Here is a 22,790-nt window from a genome sequence, read left to right as displayed (position 1 = left end):
GTTCCCTCTGAGCAGCTTTTGCCTGGTTTCTCATACCAGGTAACTAACATTGATGGCAAACAGAACAGTCATCCCATGGCAGAGGTATGTCTCAGCTGGGGAGGGGTCACTGGTCCTAAAACGGTGGCAGTGTCTCCAACCTTGCCTGTGGACTGCTTACTGGGGAATGACTTAGAACTCTCAGCTTGGGCTGAAGTTGAACAAGACACCCATTCTAAAATGGTAGGCCTTTCACAAAAGGGTAGTGGGGTTGTGCCAGCCACAACCCCTGTCCAAGTAGATTTCCTCCCTGAAAAGGTTGGAAGGGCAGTGGTAGCCACAGCCCAGGCAAAGACAGACTTCCCTGTAGAGACTGGCAGAGCTGTGACAGTCACAGCTCAAACCCAAACTGAGTGCCTCCCTGAAAAGGTTGGCAAGGCTGTAATGGGCTCAGCCCACACTCAGACTGACATAGGTGTAGTGAAGCCTGAAACTATGGATCACTCCACACAAACAGAGAGTAGTGGGGAGGAAGAAAAGTCTCCCTCTCCCCAGGCATTAGGAAAAGGTCAGCCTCCTCAGGGATCTGACCTCACCCCTTGTGAAGGAACTGCCCCAGAGGTAGCCAGGCCTGGCCTGGCAGAGCCTCTGATGTCAGTGGCCCCTTCCAAGGTGGGACCCAGTCTGGTGCAGGTAGCCTGCCTCTCTCTACCCTGCCTCAGTCAGCCCAGGGCTGCAGAGGTCAGGGAGGCCAGTGGACCCCAAGAGGGCCCCTGTCCACAAGAACCCCCCCATCAAAAGAATGAGGATTGCCTGGCTAGTAGCCCTAGCCAGGTGATGGGTAAAAACATTCCTGAGGGATCCCCTTTACAGGTAGTTAGGGACCTCCCCCAGAGGGATTCTGTTGGGCACAGGCAAACCTGGGACCTTAGGGCCCCAAACCTGACCTGTCCCTCCAGTAAGCCCACAAAAGGGACCCAGCCTCCAGCTTTAGGTAGCCAGAGGCTGACCCTGAGAGCACAGTGCAACTCAGTGAAAGAAAGAAAGGCATCCATGGTGGAGGATGATTGGAGGAAGCTGAGGCCTCACTTTGAGGACACTCACTTCAGTACTCCATCTCAACACCAGCCTTTTACTTTGCAAAGACACACCCAAGGTAGAGATTCCCTATGGTGGAGACCCTATGATACCTTTAGGATGAGGGATTGCTTAGTGGACCATGAGACAGGGGGTAACCATGCCAGTGCTGGTTCTTCCTTATATGGCCACTTAGGCAATAGAGGCTTACCTTGTCAAGGCCAGCCTTATCTCCTTTCGTTTGGGGGGGGGTTGTGTAGGAAGGTGGATATCTGACTATGGTTACCCCCAACTTTTTGCCTAGTGTCTAGCTGGTTTTTCGACTTAGTTGGCCTGAGATCCTGCCATTCAGGGTCTCAGGCTGTCTGCTCTCTCTTTAAAATGGACTCCATGTACCCTAGGTACATAACCAATTGGTAAGGATCACCTTATTGGACCCTGTACAGTGTACCCTAGGTACCCAGGGCATAGGTGTACCCTAGGCCTCCCAGGGGCTGCAGCATGTATTATGCCACCCCTGGTCTGGCCTTCCAATCAGACACAACTGGCTGATCACTCAGCTGGGGCAAGGTCGTGTAATCACCCCTTGCTTAGATATAGTATGCCTATATCTACCCTTATATATAGACACATGTGTACCTATCAGTCACTCCTATGGCAGGCCTTAACAATCCTGGAGGCAGAGTGCTTGGTAACATGTGAGATGGTGCTCTAGCATGAGCTGAGCCTGTCTGCAGCTTTCGGAACCATGTCCTTATAGCTGTTCTATGATATAGTCTACCATATACTCTTAAAGTGCCTTATAATCTTAAACGGTTATGGTAACTATGGTTTGGCTTTATCAAAACATGTCGTGTAAGGTGTCTAACACTTTGGAATAATACCCCCATACCAATTCTGGTGATGAGGATATTATTCCTCCCTTCTAGAGGGAGAGACATGTTAAAATCCTACTTTGCTGTTTAACTCTAACCAAAGCCTCAGCATCACAAAATGGATGCTGCTGCCACAGACACAAGTCTGACCTCCTGCTGCTGGGAGTGATCCCAGCCAGGGAGGCCTGGACAATAGGGTTCCTGCTTGGGGAGGTGCTAGCACCTCCCCAGACAGCCTTTAGTGTATTGGGGCAGGGTGGGCTGAAAGGAATGAGACATGCCTGGGGCACACAAGGTGTTCCTTGCATAGTCCAGTTCAAACCGGCGCTGGGGCACTCCAGCCCCAGCTCTGGCGCGAAACTGGACAAAGGGAAGTGGGTGTAACCACCCCCTCCCAGGTCCCACCCATAAGGCATGACCTAGCAGGTATCCCAGCCCCCCAGATTAGTATAAGAGTGGGAGTTGGGCCTCAAGACTTTAGATTATCCTGAACCTGCAAAACTGAACAGAAACTCTGGACCTTCGACATTCGACGAAAGAAGAAGACTGAAGAATCTCCCTTGTAGCCAAGGAGTGGCTACCCTGTGCAAACAGGCACCATCAAGAGACTACCCTTTGCTTTGCCCACGTTCTACGAGGAACCGACTGCAGAGCCTGACCAGAGCCTTGACTTCCAGACTTCTCCGACCCTGATCCACATCTACAGCAGAGCTGAGATCCGTGGAGGCGACGAGCGACGTGGGACCGGCTACCTGGGAAAAGTGGCTAGTAACTTAAAGCGCAGCTTCTGAGGCACCCTCGAAGTTGTGCACCGGGGATTGAGAAGCCCCAACCCCAAGCACCATCTGCACCGAAGATCAGCCCCCCACACTCCACGAGTCCTGCGTGGGGCCCTTCTGCATTTTCCTGCTTGCCGCGTCTGTCCGGTTGCTTGCCCGCTGGCTAGTGGCCTTTGTGACGACGCACCCTGAAATCTTCTGCGCTGGTTTGGCTCCTCCAGACTGGCTCCCGCTTCTCTGCAAAGAAGAAGCACCCCAGACCTTCCTGGTCTGCACCAGAAGCAAGTCCTTCGTTCTTCGTGGGTTCCGCGTGCCAAGGCTTGGTGAGTCCTAGTCCAACTTCGACGCCGCCGACAGCCAGAGCCTTCGTGGGACAGCTCGCCTCCTGGTCCTGGTCGTCCTCGACACTTCCTGGTCCTCCTGGCTGCAGCGACAAGCTTCACCTTCACCTGCAAAGTTCACGACATCGCCTGGTTCCTTCCTGGTTCCACGTGGTCACTGGCTAGTGACCTTGACTCTGTCCCTTCTGCTTGCAGGTTTCTTCTCTTCTTGATCCCAGCCTTGGGATCCACCGGACACTCTTCACTGACTGCCTGTCAGCATCTTTCTTCAGGCATCCATAGGAGTCGACGACGAAAACGACGCATCTTCACCCCTATGCACCCGCAGCCTGTGGGCTAGGTAACTTGGGTACTCCGGTGCTCATCAGGATAGTGACTATCCTAGTGTCTAGTTTTCAAGTCTCAACTTCCTAGCTACTCCGGAAGTGTCCTAAATCTACCGTTTTCTAAACTGTACTATTGCTATTGACTTTTACGCATTACGCGTGAGTGTTTCCACTCTGCACACGAATCCCGTGGGCCTCCCACTTCCTAACTAACGCTAGTGTAGTGTAGCCCCAGCGATTCCCTAGGCCTAGGCCTATTCTATTTCCGTGACAGTGGTTCTTATACCACTTACTTAGTATATGGTTTGCGTGGCCCCTAGGGCCTAACTGTATTACTTACCTGTGTAACTTAATGTATGCTTAAATAAGACTGTGTTGTACTTACCTCGAATCTCATAAAGAGTGCTGAGGGTTTGACTAGAATAAATACACTTTATTTTATATATATATCTGTTGTGGTGTCCTTTCATTTGGTATTCAAGGGATTATATATGGTATCACAGCTGGCTTCACATGCCATTCAGAGTTTAGCCTAAGACTGCTCTTGTCCATGCTACCACTAGGATAGCTGGTCTATAAGGTTGACTTTACAACCAATCACCATAAGGGTATTTGGACTGATATAAGTTGTACACTAGAACTAGTGACATCATACATCAGGCCAACTTCTCACAAGGAAGCAGCTGCCAATCTAAACTCTCAGCTACACTTTGTCTTGCTACGATGCGAGGATTTGAAAAATCGCTCCCGGAGAGACAATTTAAGAGTGAGGGTTCTGGAGGAGGGATGCGAGGAACCAGGCCTGGAGGCATTTATGGTGGGTCTTTTCTCCAGTATACTGGGAGACAACGGGATGGAAGTCCAGCTGGAACGAGTCCACAAGGTGGGCCCACAACTTCAAGGGGGAAACTAATGCCCAAGAGAAATTTGGATGGACTTACCTTTTTGGCATAGCCTTCTCGTTCGGCAACAAATCACACCACTTTATGGAGGTTGATGGGGCGGCGGCCCTGCTTGGTATCGAGAAGACTCCACCGCAGCAAGCAGCGACTTTTTGAGGGAATGCATGGAACCACGGTCACCGGGCCCCTGGCAGACACCCAAGAATGGTGGGAAGATGACGAGGGACTGAAAGATGCTGGAGCTTGTAATCCATGACTCTTTGCCTTTGCGTACCAACCTATCCACTCTGTTAAAAACTTAGAGCTATCACCCTGAGTGAGAAGTAACTTCGCAGCGGGCCTTCCAGAGCCCGAGAGCTTAGGAGGGTAGGCAATGATGGCGAAGGGGACCCAATATTTTATTAGCCCTGTGTTTACTCTTGCTCACTGAAGTGTTAGTTGAACTCCATCATTAGACAGTGTCCAAATAAGTCTTCAAGCGAGGCTCTAGGAGCGGACGTGGACTCGCCCCTCGAGTCACCAAGAGTGAGGGGTTTCCATAGTCTTGGAGATTTCCTAGTTCAAAGTTTTTGTTTAGTTTTCAATGTATGGTTTTCACCGTGGTGCATAATATGTGCTTTGAGTGACCAGGTGTGGGGGGGCTTGAAGCTGGGATGGGATGGAGGGTCGCTCGACCCGGTAAAGCAGTTCCCCACAATTATTTAAATGTCAGTTAACTGCAGGTCATGGAATGTAAAGGGTCTTAATTTCCCTAACAAGCGACAACTCCTCTGGAAATACTTAGGGGATCATCATGTCCGTATTGTAGCGTTACAGGAGACCCACCCCAGAAAAGGCGAGGTTCTCCCTTGCAACACAAAACTTACCCACGAATATTCTGATCGAGGCCACTTCTAAATAGAATGGGGTCGCCCACCTCTTTCACTCGTCAATTCACTTCCAGCCTCATGACACCAAAACGGATAAATCGGGGAGATTCCTCATGGTAAGGGGGATTTTAATAGGGTGCCCATGCACTGTCGTCATGATACATGCACCCAATTCCGGACAGTCAGAGGTTCTTCTCACATTTCCATCCACGTTGGAAAGCTTTGCATAAGGGGACATAATTTTACTGGGTGATTTCAACCTCATCTGGGACCCCACTGAAGACACCACCTATCCTCAAAGGTCAGTGGTGGGAATCTTTGGCAAGACCCTTAAAGCCTCACTACAATGCATGGGACTGATAGATTCCTGGAGGGCTCTCAATCCCACAGGGCGGAATTACTCTTTCTTCTCCCACTCACACAGATCCTACTCAAGGATCAACCACATCTTCATTAGCCAAGCACTCTGCAAGACGATCACGAGAGCTCAATTACACACGATATGTCTCTCGGATCACGCCCCACTGGAAATCCTGATCGACTGGCCGGCTCCGCACTCTAAACTCTCAAGGTGGTACTACTAAAACATCCTTAGCAGAGATAGACTTCTTGACGACAATTTGAGGAAGTCGATTAAAGACTTCTTCGCCAACAATGACCTCAAAGACACCGCTCATTTGATCAACTGGGACGCCTTTAAGGCGGTTATAAGGGGCAAATGCATTGCTCTTGCTACCACCTTAAAGAAGCAACAGACTGCGGAGCGACTGTCGCTAGAGGGTCAGCTGAGGGACGCCGAAAAAACACACAAGGACGCCCCATCTGTACTAACCTTATGGAAAGTAACCGCATTAAGGGGAAGCTCCAGGTGATATATACCAACAGAGCGGAAAAAACAATTTACATCTCCAGGCTCAAGGGTACAATGGGAACAATAAAATAGGCCCGTCAACTTAGGGCGAAACAAGAAAAAGAATATGTTAAACTTCTATAGCTCACTCTACACAGCAGACCCCTTAATAGCACAAGACCAATCTCACTATCTGGACTCGCTGACACTTCCACATGGTTTCATCTGCCATCCAACGAGAAGCTTAGCCAACCTCTTTCCAACGAAGAGGTCCAAAAGGCGATAGATACCCTTAAACTCAAGAAGAACCCAGGCCTCGATGGGTTCAGTGCCCAGTTCTACGGAACGTTTGCTGCTGAGCTCACCTGATGGTCCTTTTCAATTAAATAGCCACCTCCCAACAGGTATCCCCATCGACGGGATAAGCATTAATCACTACAATCCCTAAAGCAGGGAAAAGTCCCAAATTATGCACCTCATACAGACCTATAGCACCTTTGAACCTGGATGCCAAACAGTACTCTAAGATCTCAGTCAGCAGGCTGTAAAATATTTTACCTTCATTGATCCATCCAGACCAATCAGGGTTTATCAAGGGATGTCAGACCCATGATAACCTGCGCCGGATAATCCACCTAATAGATAAAGTACAGAAGAACATCCCGGCGGCATTACTATTAATAAATGCGGAGAAGACCTTCAACCGGGTTGACTGACCCTTCCTAATGCGCACCCTGAGCCAATTTGGGTTTGGTGAGACTTTCTTGAACATGGTGAAGGCTAACTATCATTCCCTCATTTCCCGAGTCTTGGTCAATAGAGTAGCCTCGAAATTTTTCAACCTATCAAGAGGCACAAGACAGGGTTGCCCCCTGCCACCCATGCTCTCCGCCCTCTGCATTGAACCATTTACAAAGCGGATAAGAGCTAACTCTGAAATTCGCAGGATCCAGTTTGGCCCAGATAAGCACAAAATTTCACTCTTTGCGGACGATGTCCTGCTTCCTATCACTGAACCGCACACCTCCTCCCTCCCAGTTATACAGGCCGAACTTAATAGTTTTGAGAAAGTAGTGGGTTTTAAAGTGAACCTTTCCAAATCTTTCTTACTTAACTTGACAATCCCCGATGATGGCCGCCATCACGGAGGCATTGCAGTTTCAATGTGTCCATAAAAAAATTACTTATCTGGGCATTACAATCACCCCTAAATTAACAGACCTCTATAAGGCTAACTTCCCTCCGTTGCTACGGCAACCTAAATCCGATTTTAAAAAATGGGGCTCCACATATATTACCTGGATAGGCCGAATAAATTCGATCAAAATGAACGTTCTGCCTCGCCTTCTCTATTTATTTCAGGGTCTTCCGATCACGATGCTTGCTGAGCTAAAGAGGATTACAAAATGTATTTGGCAGGGCACATGGCCCGCATATCCCAGCTACTTTTGACCAGACCGAGCCTGGAGGGGGGGTCACCCTCCCGGATTTTCCCCTCTATTACAGAGTTTCACAACTCCGGATTTTGGCTGAATGGTTCCTTAAAGCCTCTGACAAACACTGGATATGTAGAAAGTGCAAGTATTGTAATACTGGGAATGATTGTGCCTGAAAATATTACAAGACATGCTGTGAACTTGTGAAGAAGCAGTGTATTATCTTTAGATAACTGATGATCTAAGCTTGTGACAGAGCTCGGCTGAGCTTTACATGTTGTGATTTTTTCTTATAAAAACATTCTGAAAAAAAAAGTTACGTTGTTGGTTGCTTTGGGAGAACATTTGCGAAATGCTCCTTTTTCATTCTGAAATCTGCCACACCCTTGTCTATGGTTTCTATTGGGCGCATAAACTTGGTCAAATCTCGGTTGCCTTGGAGGTTAATATGGGGGGCCTTGACCTCCATATTGATTGAATCCTCCTCTGCAGCCCAGAGAGATCTTCGTGAGCTTGGTATGGAAGGGTCATCTTACTCTAGATGCCATGGGTCTTGGAGACTGATTTGTTGGAGGTTAACGGGGAGGAGGTGGTGTAGAGGTTGCTGGTATTGGAAGTGGTGGTGGTGGAGGCAATGGTGGAAACAGAGCAAGGGTGGACATAGGTGGCTGTTGAGGGATCAGTCCTTGATAGCTGTTCAGCATCTGTTGCAAGGTTGTGAAAAACACAACAGGTACCTGCAACACCTTAGGGTCCATATAGCCACAATGAGGTGCATAGGGCTAAGGGTAATCAGCTACGAAAGTCTGTGGCTGGTAGTCTAATTTGTGCTAACTCTTATCATCTAAATGCCTCCTTCAAACTTGGGGACACAACAAACATCCAACTGCATATGTCTACAATCTGTTTCAGAGATGTTCTGGTCGCTGAAATCACCTTCCAATTCAGAATCCAGAATGTGGTTAGGGAGGCTTACTGTCACATGGTGAAAATGTGACTGGCATAGAAAAGATTTGTCAATGTTGATGAAGTCGATGTTGGTAGTGACATCATCGGTGCTGTTGTTGAAGTGGGCCTGGTCATCTACAGTGATCTTGCCATCATAATTGTTACCATTATCGACAGTGATGTCAGCATCAAGGGTGTTGTTGTCGACAACTATAACTTTTTCTTTGCAGACGATGACACTTGAGTCACCTGTGGAGGCTGATGCTCATTTAGGACATACTTGATGTTGTAGTCAATGATGGTATTGACAATGATGGTACTATCATCTAAAACAAGGTCCAGTCTTCAAAGGTGTTGTCGTTGACAAAGAGGGTCTGGTCATCAATGATTTCTTTGGCATCGACTAGAGGACACTGAAGTCACCACCGGAAGCTGAGATTCACTGAGGACATCCAAGGAGTTGGACTGTCACGCTGATTTTTGTGCAGGCTAGTGTTCATTTTGCCTGGAGCATCTTTGAAGTAACTACAATTTTTTTCTGTGGAGTGGTGGCTGCGGGTGGTTTCGAATGCAAGCCCATCTCTGGGAAATCTTCATGTTTCTGTTTGTTCACCATCTTTGTAGAAGTGCTTTGTGGAGCACTTTTCACAGAATCATCCCCAGGTAAGGGGGCATCCCCTTAGAATGAAGGTATTATTTCTTTTTTAAGCCATATCCTTCAGAGTCTTTGAAGGGAAGGTGCTACAAATGCCACAGCTTGAAGGCTTATGCGCTGGATAAAGGCAGTAAATACATTGATCATATGTATCATCAGTTTAGATTTTCTTCTGACCACAAGTAGAGCAGGATTTGAATAGAGAGGTTTTCTCTCTGTCAGCCATGATGACAGTTGGTAACAGATGATAGGTCTCCCTGGTCCAGAAAAATGGAAAACATTCAGAAATGTACCTCAAAAACAAATTACAGTTCACTCAATGCTGCAAACCGGGTGGCAAAGCTCAAGGATACACAAGAAAATATCAGGATAAAGTCAATGAAAGGTTAGAGCAGAGCTTTCACAGAGACTCCCTCACACAGACATGCGGTAGAAACTTGTGCTATAGTGGCTTTTAGGGGGAATATGCGAGCTAGAACTTTCACATCTGTGACTGAAGTTCAGGTTGCTTCAAATGAGGTGGATCTGCTACTGAACAAATGCAACTGTTGTGGCTTATGCCCATTTTAACCTTTTTGATGCTATTTAAGAACACCGGAAATTCCCAGTCTGAAAACGGCAAATTATTCCAGCATGTGAATATTTGAAAGACCCAATGCTGTATTTAGCTACTGAGGCCAACATGGGAAGAAAGAACCACACCAGGGTATTTTGAATACTCAGTCAATGTGGGGATAGAGGCCAACACCAGGTCAGACTACCATTAACTGCACTCTGCGACTAGAGAAAGCATCAAACGTAAGCACCTTGTACCATGCCTATGAGGTTTTTATATATGAGGGAGAAAGTGTCACACAGTGAAAGATTATAACTTATTCAGAGTTCACCAAGAAGAAAGTACCACAGCAGAGCCCTTCATACCATCTTGGTGCGGTGGGCTTGAAGAAAAAAGCAAACAGTGCCACCTCACACCCAGCCACCATAGTCATTATGAGTATAGAGGCCGCACCAGGGCACCTTTTACCTGCACATTAGTAAAGTCCACACGGTTGAGGTCACTCAGCATCTGGTTGATTTGTGCTGTGTTTTGCAGGACTGCACGAGCCGCCTGGGCCAGGTGATTAAGGGATGTGTACCTCCGCAGTGTCTGGGCAAAGGCACTAGCAGCTGCCACCTGTGGGGAAAGCACGGGTCAAATACTGCTGGAAGTTATGGGCTGAGGATTTCAGATGGCATTAGGGGGGTGTCTCACCTTCACACGCACCATCTCTTCTGGAATATTCATCATGGCACTGCTTAGCCAGCTCTCCAAACTCTTGGCGAAGTTGCGGATGGCTTGTGTCAAGGCACCTGTAACAGTGAGAGAAATACCACACCAATTCGCTTTATAAAACATCAATACAAGATCAAGGCATGTAACAAAATGCAATGGATGGCACATGCGCCAAAGCTGTTGGGTCAAACATATATCATGTCACTTTAATATGAGCAACTCTGCATCGATTTTGTACGTGCTGTTTCACTTGGTATCTTTCCTGACAGGTAGACACAAATCATGAGTCTGTTATGATGTGCTTCATATTTTTTCTTTGATTGCTCCGGGTAGCTACCCTATTTGGCCCCACTGCTGCACCGGGACCTTTCAGGCTTGTAGAGTCCACCACTATGCTTGAAGAGTCTGGACATTATCTGTCTAGCAATGGCAGTTGATGATTCTCCCTTACTAACTCTGGCTCCTCTTAATAAAACCCTTTCATTACTTAAGAAAAAAAATCTCCAAAAGGAAAAAAGCATCAGAATAGGATATATCTATGTAATTCCACCACTGGCCCCAGTGCGGATCTGTTGTGATGGAAATGTCCCCTGCATGCATCTGAAATCCTGACTTTTCTTTAATTTAGCCCTGGAGTCACGCTAATCTAACTTGTGCAGAAGCCTAGGCTTCCCATCACATTGTAAGGTACAGGATCAGTTCTATGACCTGGAGGGCCCCACCAACACTGCCCTTCTATTTATCAATGGATTACAGTCCTTGCCCTGGGTACATCACATTCAGTGGTGGTGGCAGCAGTATAGCGTGTTTTGTGAATTTATGGTGTGACGAGACCTTTCTCTCTGTGCCAGTGACAGTGCAGTCTACAGACTGTAAGTAAGGGTGTGTGAGTCTGTATGTGCGTGTGTGGTGTGGGGCACATGTATGGTAGTAGCTGTTGGTGTGTTGTATGAGACTGAATACTGGGGCTAGTGGAATTAATTGCGGATGGCCCCGGTTGAGCATGGCACAAGAGAGAGGACGAGGAGAGCTTCCCCAGACAGAGGGCGTGCATACCCTGCATTGCTGTAGATGGAGGGTGAAGACCCAGACAATTTAGGTGAGGAGAATGGAGACAGGGCTATCGTTAGAAATTCCTTGAGAACCGTGGGCCAGAAGTACAAAGCATTTTTCCAGTCGCAAATGGCCTGATTTGCGGAATCCAACTATTTGCAATCGTAAAAATGCTTCTTCTTATGTACAAAACCAAACTGCTATTCAGCAACTTGTTACCATATTGCAATTTGGGTTTGTAACCAAATTCAGGTAAAATGATTGCTTCTTTTAAAAGCAATCATAGACATGATGGTCTGCTGACTATAAAAGGCTACCATCCCTGTGACAGCTGGAATTCTTAGTGTGTTACAAATTGTGACCTACTTCATTATTATTCATAAAGTAGGTCGATTTACGAACCAATGTGAATTGATAATTTACGAACTAACCTATAGGTTGGTTCTCAAATGAGCACTCTGGTCTCAAATTGCAACTGGAATTTTGCGACCAGAGTTTAGTACATCAGGCCTGTGTTAGCAAAAGGCTATTGAATAGTTCTTCCTAAGCACTGCCATTTGGTAGATGGAAAGAATGGGACTGCCTTTGCTGTTGTTTTAGATAAGAACATTTCTGGACAAGGCCTGCCTTTTGTCTTTATCTGATTACTGCTTCAGGAGAGCAATGGCATCCAGGTGCAGAGAACTCAAACAATGTTTTGGATACTCCTTTTGTAGCTTGCCACAAATCTATCTGCTGTGAGAACCATCACTCTGCACAATGAAATTTGAAAGAGAACAAACTTCTGAAGCCTGAGACAGGGCATCCACTACCCTATCTGGAATATGTGTATAAAGTTGGGATCCCAACCACCCTACTTTGTTCGAATTGTAAGTCCTTCATGACCAAGGAAGGGAGTGCTCCCTAGAGTACCGTGAGGACTGATGTGTGATCAGGGCTGGTGTCAGCATGACAGCCAGTCTTACTGGGCTCCGGGGTCATCACCTCAAGTCTACAACTTGCTGGAGAATCTGAGGGTCTGCCAAAGCACCTAGAAGCCTACCTGCCTGCTCAGAGACGGAAGGAGAGTGCCTGGTAGAAGGAGAGATTTTCGAGGAGGAGAAGCCTAGCATGTTCCCATGGTGTGGGGTACCTAGAAGTAGCTGACTTCTTACAGGGAGTGAGGCCAGTCCTAACCCAAATTCTAGTTGCTGCTCCCACCGCAAACTGCCTATAGAAGTATTCCCCAAATTGTCTCATGCAGCCTGGGGTTCCCACCATTGACAGGGGGTTATGTGCTGCTGCTACCGAACAAGGTGCCCAACCGAGAGAAGCGGCTTCATTAGTCGATGTCTGCTCAAAATGAGAGCCTATGTTTGAACATGAGGAGAGGAAACTGTTGTTGCTAAAACAAAGCTTTGCCGGCATGGAATTGATGGGCCAAAAGACTACTGAAATTACCTATGGACCAGTCTTTGGGTTAATCCCTTGTGATCTGTGCCTCTGTCTAGCCTGTGCCTGATCCATATTTTTGCCTGCGTCACACAAGAGAGTAGGAGGGAGGAAGCAGGCATCCTAGGAATAGCGGCATTATGTTCAGTCCCATAGGAGTATAGAACCCTGTAACCAACCACCTCAAGAACATGTAGTAACACTAAGTGATTAAAGAACAGGCTAATATTGGGCAAGACAATACTTTATTAAGTCTGTTGGTAGGTTGTTTAGATTTGAATTCTTGACCCCCCAACCCAAAAAAAAACTTCCAAACTACCTTCCTGAAATGCCTGTGACTGCATGCTATTGCTAACCTAAGAGTTAACGGACGAAACAGCTATTTTGGCCAAGTTTCTATAGCCATAGTAAGGCAGACACCAGGACACCAGTGGCAAACAACCTCTACCACCACTGTTGGGGCCCAGTGGTGCCTGTCTGTCCGGGGGCCACGCAATGGTAAGTTACTTACCTGTAATCCTAGTTCTCTTCCAGGGGTATACTCATCAAAGTCATAGCACTGAATAGTCCCGCCCACGTGCGGGGACCCCGGAGCAATAGCAAATAATATGCATATATCTACATATATATATAAATACCCATATATATAGATAATATGCATATATATATACATATGCAGCCTGAAAACATGTTACTAGGCTCAAAACTGCCACAATTGCAATGTAAATCCTTTACATTTGAAAATATAAAGAAACATAAGTCATGATATTCTTATAATATATATAAAGAAAACTGCTTTGAGTTTGCTTTGAAACACACAACCTTTATTTTTAAAAGTAAAAAGGCAAGATCATAGAGGCAGATTAGTCTAGAGAGGCTGCATATAGAAACAATTGGAAAACTGGCGCCGTGCCTTTAAGACCTCCAGGAACCCCCAGGCTCCAATCATGCACAACAGGTGACAGTTAGGTCAGTTCTTTTGGACGGCGTATAACAGTTTAATCACAGAATGGGTAACAGATACATATATATGGTCATGGTATTCGTCCGGGGAGGAGGGAGGGTTGCTTATGACTTTGATGAGTATACCCCTGGAAGAGAACTAGGATTACAGGTAAGTAACTTATCCTTCTCTTCCAGGGGATACTCATCAATAGTCATAAGCACTGAATAGAGTAGCAAGCCCATCCCCATACCCTGCGGACGAATACCAGCATATTAAAAAACATTTTACCAAAACATATATTACCCAAACAGATTTCTCAAGGATGCTTGTCCAAATTGAGCATCTGCTTGAGTGTCAGAATCAAGGCAGTAATGGCGTGCCAAAGTATGAACCGAACGCCATGTAGCTGCTTTACAAATTTCCTGACTAGGTACCCTTTTAAGCATTGCTATCGTAGCAGCTTTGCCTCTTGTAGAATGGGCCCTCGGCTTGCCCGGGAGCTGCTTATGTGCCAGTTGATAAGATGACATGATACATGACACTATCCATCTAGAAATGGACCTTTTAGAGACTGGGAAACCAGTGTTCAATGGACCATAATTCACAAACAGATTTTCGTACACTTTTTGTTTTATCTAGATAGAATTTTAACACTCTTTTTAGATCTAGTGAGTGCAGAGCTCTCTCTGCAGGAGTGACAGGGTTTGCAAAGAAAGTAGGAAGAGTAATCGACTGGTTGATGTGAAACTCCGAGACCACCTTAGGAAGGAACCTCAGGTGAGTACGTAACACCACTCTGTTCGCGTGAAAAACGAGATAAGAGCATAAGGCTTGTATCTCGCTCACCCTGCGAGCAGATGTGATTGCCATGAGAAAAGCAGTCTTCCACGAAAGATGCTGAAGGGAAGCTTTGTGGATAGGTTCGAATGGGGGACCCATTAACTTAGAGAGGACCACATTAAGCTCCCAGGAAGGAGATGGAGACCTAACAGGTGGGTAGACCTTTTTTAGACCCTCCAGGAAATCCTTAACAACTGGCATCTGAAAGAAAGACGCCTGAGTCGGAGACTTTCTATATGCTGTTATCCCTGCCAGGTGAACCTTTATGGATGAATATTGCAAACCTGCTTTGGCCAAATACAGTAAGTATGGTAACAGTACCTGTTCCTGACCTCGAATAGGGTCATGACCCTCAGCAGTACACCACATGTAAAAACGCTTCCACTTAAAAGCGTAAGACTTCCTCGTAGAAGGTCTCCGAGCCTCCTTCAAGATCTGCATGCAGTCTTGAGAGAGACCTAAATGTCCATATTGGATGAACTCAGGAGCCATGCTGATAACCTCAGGGACGGCAGGTTGGGATGGAACACCTTGCCGCCCGCCCTGGTCAGCAGATCCGGATGACATGGCAACCTCCTGTGTGGTACTTTGGAGAGATGAAGAAGGTACGGGTACCACCACTGGCGAGGCCACTCTGGAGCAGCCAGGATCATCTCTGTCTTGGATTTGTACAGTTTCCTGATCACCAGGGGAATGAGGGGAACTGGTGGAAAGGCATAGAGTAATGTCTCTGACCAGTCTATCAACAGAGCATTCCCCTTGGATTGTGGTTGTGGGTATCTGGAGGCGAAGACGCGGCATTTTGCGTTTTATGCGTCCGCGAAGTGATCTGTGTCTGGTGTTCCCCAGCCATGGAAGATGTCTTGCGCCACTTCTTGTTTTAGCACCCAGTCGTGTGCTTCTGCGAAATGCCTGCTTAGGCCGTCCGCTTGGACGTTGAGGACGCCTGGTAAGTGAATTGCGGAGATCTTCATGTCTCGTGCTAGAAGCCACTTCCAAATCGCCTGTGCTTCCAGCGACAGGGGTCTGGACCTGGTGCCCCCCTGCTTGTTCAGGTAGTACATCATTGTTGTATTGTTCGTCTGAACAAGCTGAGCAGTCGATTTGATGGAAGGAAAAAACGCCTTGAGAGCCAGATGGACCGCTCTGAGCTCCAGCATGTTTATGTGGTATAGTTGTTCTCTCTCAGACCACATTCCTTGGATCTGTAGTGACCCCATATGAGCGCCCCATCCCTGAAGGGACGCATCTGTCACCAGAGTCTGCTTGGGCAGTTCCTCTTGAAAGGGGACTCCTATGATGAGATGAGTACGTTGAATCCACCATCTGATGGAGAGCCGGACAGACAGAGGCAGAGTTAAAGTGTCCTCCCAGCGATTGGTGATTTGGGACCACTGATCCTCTAGAGTCTGCTGTAGAGGTCTCATGTGAAGTCTGGCATTTGGAACTAGAAAAATGCACGAGGCCATCGGACCCAGAAGAGATGAGACCTGCCTGGCCGTGGGCTGAGGTATCTTCAGGAGGGTGTGACACTTGTGGAGAATGGATGGTAGTCTCTCCTCCGAAGGATACGCTCTTGCGTTTACTGTGTGCAAAGTTGTGCCCAAGTAATGTATCCTCTGTGTTGGATTGAGGATGGATTTTTTTAAATTGACCTGTAGACCCAGCTGATGTAGTTGTTGGATGCAGTAAGCGAGGTGCTGCTGTAGAAGAGTTGGAGACACAGTCTTGAGAAGCCAGTCATCTAGGTAAGGGTAGATGAAGATTTGCTTCCTCCTCAAGAAAGCAGCTACTACTGCCATGCACTTTGAGAATGTGCGAGGAGCAGACTTCAGACCGAAGGGCAGGACAGTGAACTGGAAGTGGTCTGACTGGATGCGAAACCTTAGAAACTTTTGATGCTTTGGAGGGATTGGGATGTGGAAATAGGCGTCTTGAAGATCTATGGAACATATCCAGTTCCTCTGATGTAGATGCGGGATTATTTGACGTAATGCCAGCATTCTGAACCTCTCTCTCAGAATGAACTTGTTGAGAAGCCTGAGATCTAGTATAGGCCGGAACTCCTTGTTTGGACCTTTCTTTGGGACCAAAAAATATCGGGAGTAGACCCCCTGTCGACGTTGGTGTCAAGGGACCTCCTCAGTGGACTCCTTTAGGAGTAGAGCGGACACCGCTTCTTTCAGAAGATTTATGCGATGGATGACAGTCTTTCGAGGAGGAATAGGAGGTGGAGGGGACTTGAACCTGATGGAATACCCATTCCTCACTGCTTCTGTTGTTTCTTGGCAGCAGGTGTGGACTGTCTGGAGTTCCCTCCTCATCCTCTACCAGGACGACGCTGGTAGGACTGTGATCTTTCTTGATGTTGCTGGGATGACCACTGAGGGGTTAGAACCCTCTTTTGGTATTGGCGTCGATCATAGAGGCGGTAGCGCCGCCTGAAGTCCTTCCTCTTCTCGAGCCCAACCTCCTTCACGTATCCAGTTCGGTCTTCATCCTGGACATTTCTTCATCAGCATGAGAGCCAAAGAGCGATGTGCCATTGAAGTGGAGATTGAGGATACGATGTTAAGCCTCTGGCTTCAAACCCGTCAATCTCAGCCAGGCAGAGCGACGAGCACAAATCCGCTAAGTCAGAAGCATCAGCCGCTGCACTGATGACCTGATTGGCCATGAAGGATCTCCAGGAAATCTTGTTTGTCTTCCTTTGGGAGCTTCTCCGTGAAGCGTGAGAGAGAGTCCCACAAAGAGCGGTCATACCGACCCAGTAAGGCTGAGGTACTGGCAACCTTCATATATGATGCTGAGGTGGTGCACATTCTTTTGCCGACAGAATCCATGGCCTTACTGTCTCTATCCGGGGGTACCGCAGATGATGCTGCCCCCATCTGGTTCTTCTGTGCCGCTGACACAATAACCGAGTCCGGCGGAGGGTCAGCCCTTGGAAAAAAAAAGGGGGTCCTTCTCAGGAGCCTTGTACTTGTTAGTGATCCGAGATGGGGCCACACCACCGATGCTGGAGTAAGGAATTTTTGAAGAGCAGGCTCTAGCAGGCCAGGCACCAGGGGAAGCAATGGTCTAGATGGAGACCTTTGGTGAAGTGTTTCGAAGATGACTGACGTTTTAGCGGTAGAAACAGGCATCTCAATATGAAGCTTCGCAGCCCCTCTACATAGATCCTCATTGAAGGTCAGGATATCATCAATGGGCAATATTCTACTCGGAGGAGAGGAAGAAAGAGTAGGAGAGTAATCTGCCTTCGAATCTGAAGACCACGAAGAAGATCTATGGCTTCGTCTTCTAGGAGAGCGGTGGCGAGATCTGGATGCCCGACTCCTAGAAGAACGTGATGAGTGCCTTCTCAAAGATGGGGACCTTTGTGAAGTGGCACGTTGCTCATGTCTTTCAGATGAGTGCACTGATTGAATTATAGGAGACCTGGATCTGCTAGAGGAACGTGGCAGTCTTGTAATCCTGCGAATCTTCCACTCTCTTATGTCCCCCAGCCATCTCGGGGAGATATTAGTCACCCAGGCTGGAGTCGGCACTGGTGAGGGTTCAGGAGTGACTTGCATATCTGAAGTCCTGTGGAGGAAGAGGCACTCCTTGACGTCACAACCTGGGCGCCCTGCGTCGAGCGGTCTCTTGACGTCGCCTTAGGTCTCTTGGCAGGAGCAGACCCGTGATTGGAATGTGATCTCCTCGACGTTGGTCTCCTCGACATAGACCTGGATCGCGATCTTCTTGACCTCCTAGATCCAGAGGGCCTTTTGCGAGATCTCGATCTCCTCGACGGCGACCTCTCCGACGTCGACCTCCTTGGCAACCGATTCGTCGATGTCATGTGTCTTGACGGCGAATGCCTGTGCTGACGCAACGTCGGCGAACAACTGTGGCTCACTGGCGTTGAGGCCCTCGGTGTTCAGCTCGACTTCGATGCAAGCGGACCTCTCGACGTCGGTGGTGTTCTCGACGTCGCCATGGACCCTCTCGGCAGTGAGCTTCGACGTTGATGAGTCGACGTCGAGACACGGTCCCTTGACGTCGTAGGCGAGCCGGACCTGGACCACCTACACGTGGGTGTCGACTTCGTCCTATGGGTCTTCTCACCTGAAGTCGGTTGCTTCGACGGTGAAGGACGCCTCGGCATCGATTTCGACGCTGAATCAGAGCACAAAGGTATTTTAGATGTTGATCTGTCCCTTTATAGCGTGTGAGACCGGCGTCTCCTTTTCTCACCTTTCTCTTTGAGCTCCAGCCTTGGTTGAGAGGAGGGCTTCTTTGAGGGATGTACTTCTCGGCCACTTGCTGTTTAATTTCCTCTCTCCTGCATAGAGTGCAGCTTAATCTTCTCCCTTTCCCTAAGGGTTCTTTTTGAAAACTTGCTGCAGTGGTAACACTGATCTGGCTTGTGAGATGAAGGTAGACAAGCAAAGTGTGGGTCTGACTTAGCCATATTTTTTCCACAGGCCGGGCACTTATTAAATAAGGCTGGCATTATGACAGGAAAAAATAGCCAAAAATCAGAAAAAACAACAGGATTAGTAAGCTAAGTACTAAAGACGTCGAGTGAAACAAAATTATTTCACTTTAAACCAGAAAATAGTGATAAAAAACCACTAACTAGCGAGCTCAATGTTCCAGGATCCTCACAGAAGGAGCCGGAAAAAAGAACTGACCTAACTGTCACCTGTGTTGCATGATGGGAGCCTGGGGGTTCCTGGAGGTCTTCAAGGCACGGCGCCAGTTTTCCGATTGTTTCTATATGCAGCCTCTCTAGGCTGATCTGCCTCTATGATCTTGCCTTTTTACCTTTGAAAATAAAGTTTGTGTGTTTCAAAGCAAACTCAAAGCAGTTTTCTTTATATATATCATAAGAATATCATGACTTATGTTTCTTTATATTTTCAAATGTAAGAGATTTACATTGCAATTGTGGCAGTTTTGAGCCTAGTAACATGTTTTCAGGCTGCATATGTATATATATGCATATTATCTATATATATATGGGTATTTAAATATATATATGTAGATATATGCATATTATTTGCTATTGCTCCGAGGTCCCCGCACGTGGCCGGGACTATTCAGTGCTTATGACTATTGATGAGTATCCCACATAAAAGATCTTATTTGCTGAATTAATGAAACAGTGCAGCTTTTCTTCCGCATGAAGCTTTGTGCCTACAGAGTTTATTTTCTTTCTCAAACAATATACTGTAAATATACATAAGAAAACAAGTTACTTACCTGTAACTACAGTTATCCAGTATTGGTATCTTTCATAGATTCACATGCCTGAATCATTCCGCGTCACCGAGGCGGGAGTCCCACGGTAAATACAAAAGTAGTGCCAAGAGTAAATAATAGTAGTAGGCTAAAAGAAAAAGCCTAAGGCCTAAGTCTTAGTAGCCTATCTACATCATTATAGTAAAAAGAACCAAAGATTGGTCCCAGCCAATCAGCTGCTAGCACCCTTTAGAACCTTCCCAGCAGACGCAGTTCTCCTCAGATTTTCCTAGCACAAGTGAGAAGTAAGTATACCAGATATAGAGAACTGACTAGCCGGGGAGGAGGGTGGGTGCATGTGAATCTATGAAAGATACCAATATATAAATATTTAAAATCTTGCAGACATATAAATCTGTACATTTGCATGAATATTAAAGAATGGAATAATACATAAAAGCGCAAAAGTACCTGTTATCCTTAGTTTTCTGTAGGTAGAATTTTAATCAGCGTTTAACATCCAGCAAGTGTAATGCTCTTTCAGCTGGAGTGGGTGGATCCGGAAAGAATGTTTTTAAATCTTACCGGTTCGTTCAAGTGAAATTGTGTTGGTACCATAGGAATGAACCTGGGATTTGCTCGAAGGGTTACGTAGTCCCGAGCAAAATGTAAAAAGGGTTCCTTTATAGTGAAAGCTTGGATTTCACTAACCCTTCTTGCCGAGGTAAGAGCCAGTAAATGGGCAACCTTGCAAGTGAGGAATTTGAGATCAGCTTTATGGATAGGCTCAAATGGACGCTTCATTAACTGTGCTAGCACGGTGTTGAGTTCCCACTCTGGAGGGGTGCTCGCACTTGAGGGAAGGCTCGGAAAAGTCCTTTCATACATTTTTTGATAAGCGAAGAAGAGCAGAGAAAAGGGAATTATGAGCATTTCCTGAATCTAGAAAGAGCAGCAAGATGTACTTTGACCAATGATAAAGTAAGCCCAGACTTGGCTAGAGAAAGCAGATAATGGAGAACTTGTTCTGCAGGAGCTTGAATTGAGTGAATATTATTTGCCTCACACCAACAGCAAAATCGCTTCCATTTGAGGCGATAAGTCTTGATTGTGCTTTGGGCACGAGATTAGGCCAATATTTCACGACAGTCTTGTGAAATGTTGAGGTCCTTGAACTCTAAGAAATCAGGAGCCATGTGTGGAAGTGCAGTGACTGTGGGTCCGGATGAACCACTTGGCCTCCGTCCCTTGACAACATCGTAGGCGTCGGCAGTAGGCAAATGGGCTTGTCTTGAGACAATAGTAGAAGTTCCTGGAAACAATATTGGCTTGGCCAATGGGGTGCAGTCAGAATTAGACGGCAACCTTCCAGCTTCATCTTGCGGAGCACCTTCGGAATTAATGGTATTGGGGGAAAAGCGTACGCACAAATCCCTGACCATCGCATGGTATGTCTGGCTGTAAGGCTGTACTGGGATTGATACTGCCTATTCTGTTGGTTTTGGTATCCTCCTCTATATTAAAAACCATGTCCTCTCGCTCCTCTGAAAGATCCGCGCCCGTATTGATGGATGCCTAATGATCGTGCAGTATCCGTGTTAGTTTTTATAGCTAAGAGGGCCTCATCAATATGTTTACCAAACCAAAAACTCTCCATCATAGGCCATGTCTAGAATCTTTGTTTGCCCCTCAGGTCTGAAAGTAGTGGCTTTAAGCCATTCCTGGCGTCTAAGCACTGCAGCCCCTGCTAGCTGATGGAAGTTGGTGTTCACGATGTCCAAAGCGCAATCTATAGTTTCCGATGCGGCACGTTCTCCTTCCAACAGAATCTTTCTTGCTTCCTGCCTTCGGTCCTCAGGAAGGAGGTCAATGAGACTCGCCATGTCTGACCACATTTGACGGTCATAACAGCCGATTATGGCTAGAGGATTGGCAGCTCTAATAGAGGCCGCTGCCATGGTAGAGAATTTTTTGCCTATAAGGTCCAGACGACGTCCTTCCTTGTCAGGCGGTGTGGTGATAGGCGTTGCGGGATTTTTAGATCGCTGTTGGGCGGCCTGTGAAATTACTGAATCTGGCCGGGGGTGACCTATCAGACAGGATGGGCTGTTAGCAGGTGCACAGTATTTCTTTTCTATGCGCAGAAGCACTGCTGGAATAGATGTAGTCTATTATAGGTACCACTCTTGTGATCTTCCTGGACTCTTCCTTGAAATCATGAAGGAAACATTCTGTCTGTTCGACTAACTGGCAGTTGAAATCTAGATGCTGCCCGCTGCATTAAATTATGTACAGAATGCAGTCATAGATGAGGCCATCGTAGACGATCTCATCGTAGACTTTGCTGTCGTAGAAATGGTTATGTAGGCGAGGTTATTGCAGACGAGGCCGTCGTCATAGTTGACCGTCGTGAACAACCATCATAGATAAGGCTGTCGTAGACGACCGTCATAGACAATGCCATCATAGATGAGGCAATTATAGGTGAGGCCATCCGTAGATGAGGCAATCATAGATGAGGCAGTCCTATGATGGCCATCCATGGATGAGGCCATTTGGGATGAGGCCATTCATGGATGAGGACATTCGTAGATGGGGCCATTCGTAGATGGGGCCATTCGCAGATGGGGCCATTCGCAGATGGGGCCATTCGTGGATGAGGCCATTCGTGGATGAGGCCATTCATACATGAGGCCATTCGTACATGATGAGGCTGTCGTAGACGACCGTCATAGACAATACCATCATAGATGAGGCAATCATAGGTGAGGCCATCCGTGGATGAGGCCATTTGTGGATAAGGCCATTCGTAGTTGAGGCCATTCGTACATGAGGCCATACATAGACGTGGCCATATGTAGATGAGGCCTCATTGATAAGGCCGTCATAGATGACCGTCTTAGATGACCATTGTAGATGAGGTTGTCTTCGAGATGAGGCTGTCCTAGGCAATGCCATTGTAGATGAGGCCATTCGTG

The 22,790-nt window shown here is 47.1% G+C and overlaps 1 protein-coding gene across 7 annotated transcripts in view; it reads right to left on the bottom strand.

Moving 5' to 3' along the window:
• Positions 1 to 22,790, bottom strand: part of RFX1 (regulatory factor X1) — a 549,504-nt gene that overhangs the window by 77,056 nt on the left and 449,658 nt on the right. For all 7 annotated transcript variants that reach the window (XM_085600474.1, XM_085600477.1, XM_085600480.1 and 4 more), the window contains 2 exons: positions 10,290 to 10,387; positions 10,062 to 10,211 (listed from right to left, as the gene is read on the bottom strand). In XM_085600474.1, the coding sequence (XP_085456600.1) occupies positions 10,062 to 10,211; positions 10,290 to 10,387 (248 nt within the window). The remainder of the gene's footprint in view (positions 1 to 10,061; positions 10,212 to 10,289; positions 10,388 to 22,790) is intronic.

The sequence above is a fragment of the Triturus cristatus genome, chromosome 4_2 (genome assembly GCF_964204655.1).
Source record: "Triturus cristatus chromosome 4_2, aTriCri1.1, whole genome shotgun sequence".
Taxonomy (NCBI): Eukaryota; Metazoa; Chordata; class Amphibia; order Caudata; family Salamandridae; genus Triturus; species Triturus cristatus.
This window is presented reverse-complemented; position numbering and strand designations above follow the sequence as displayed.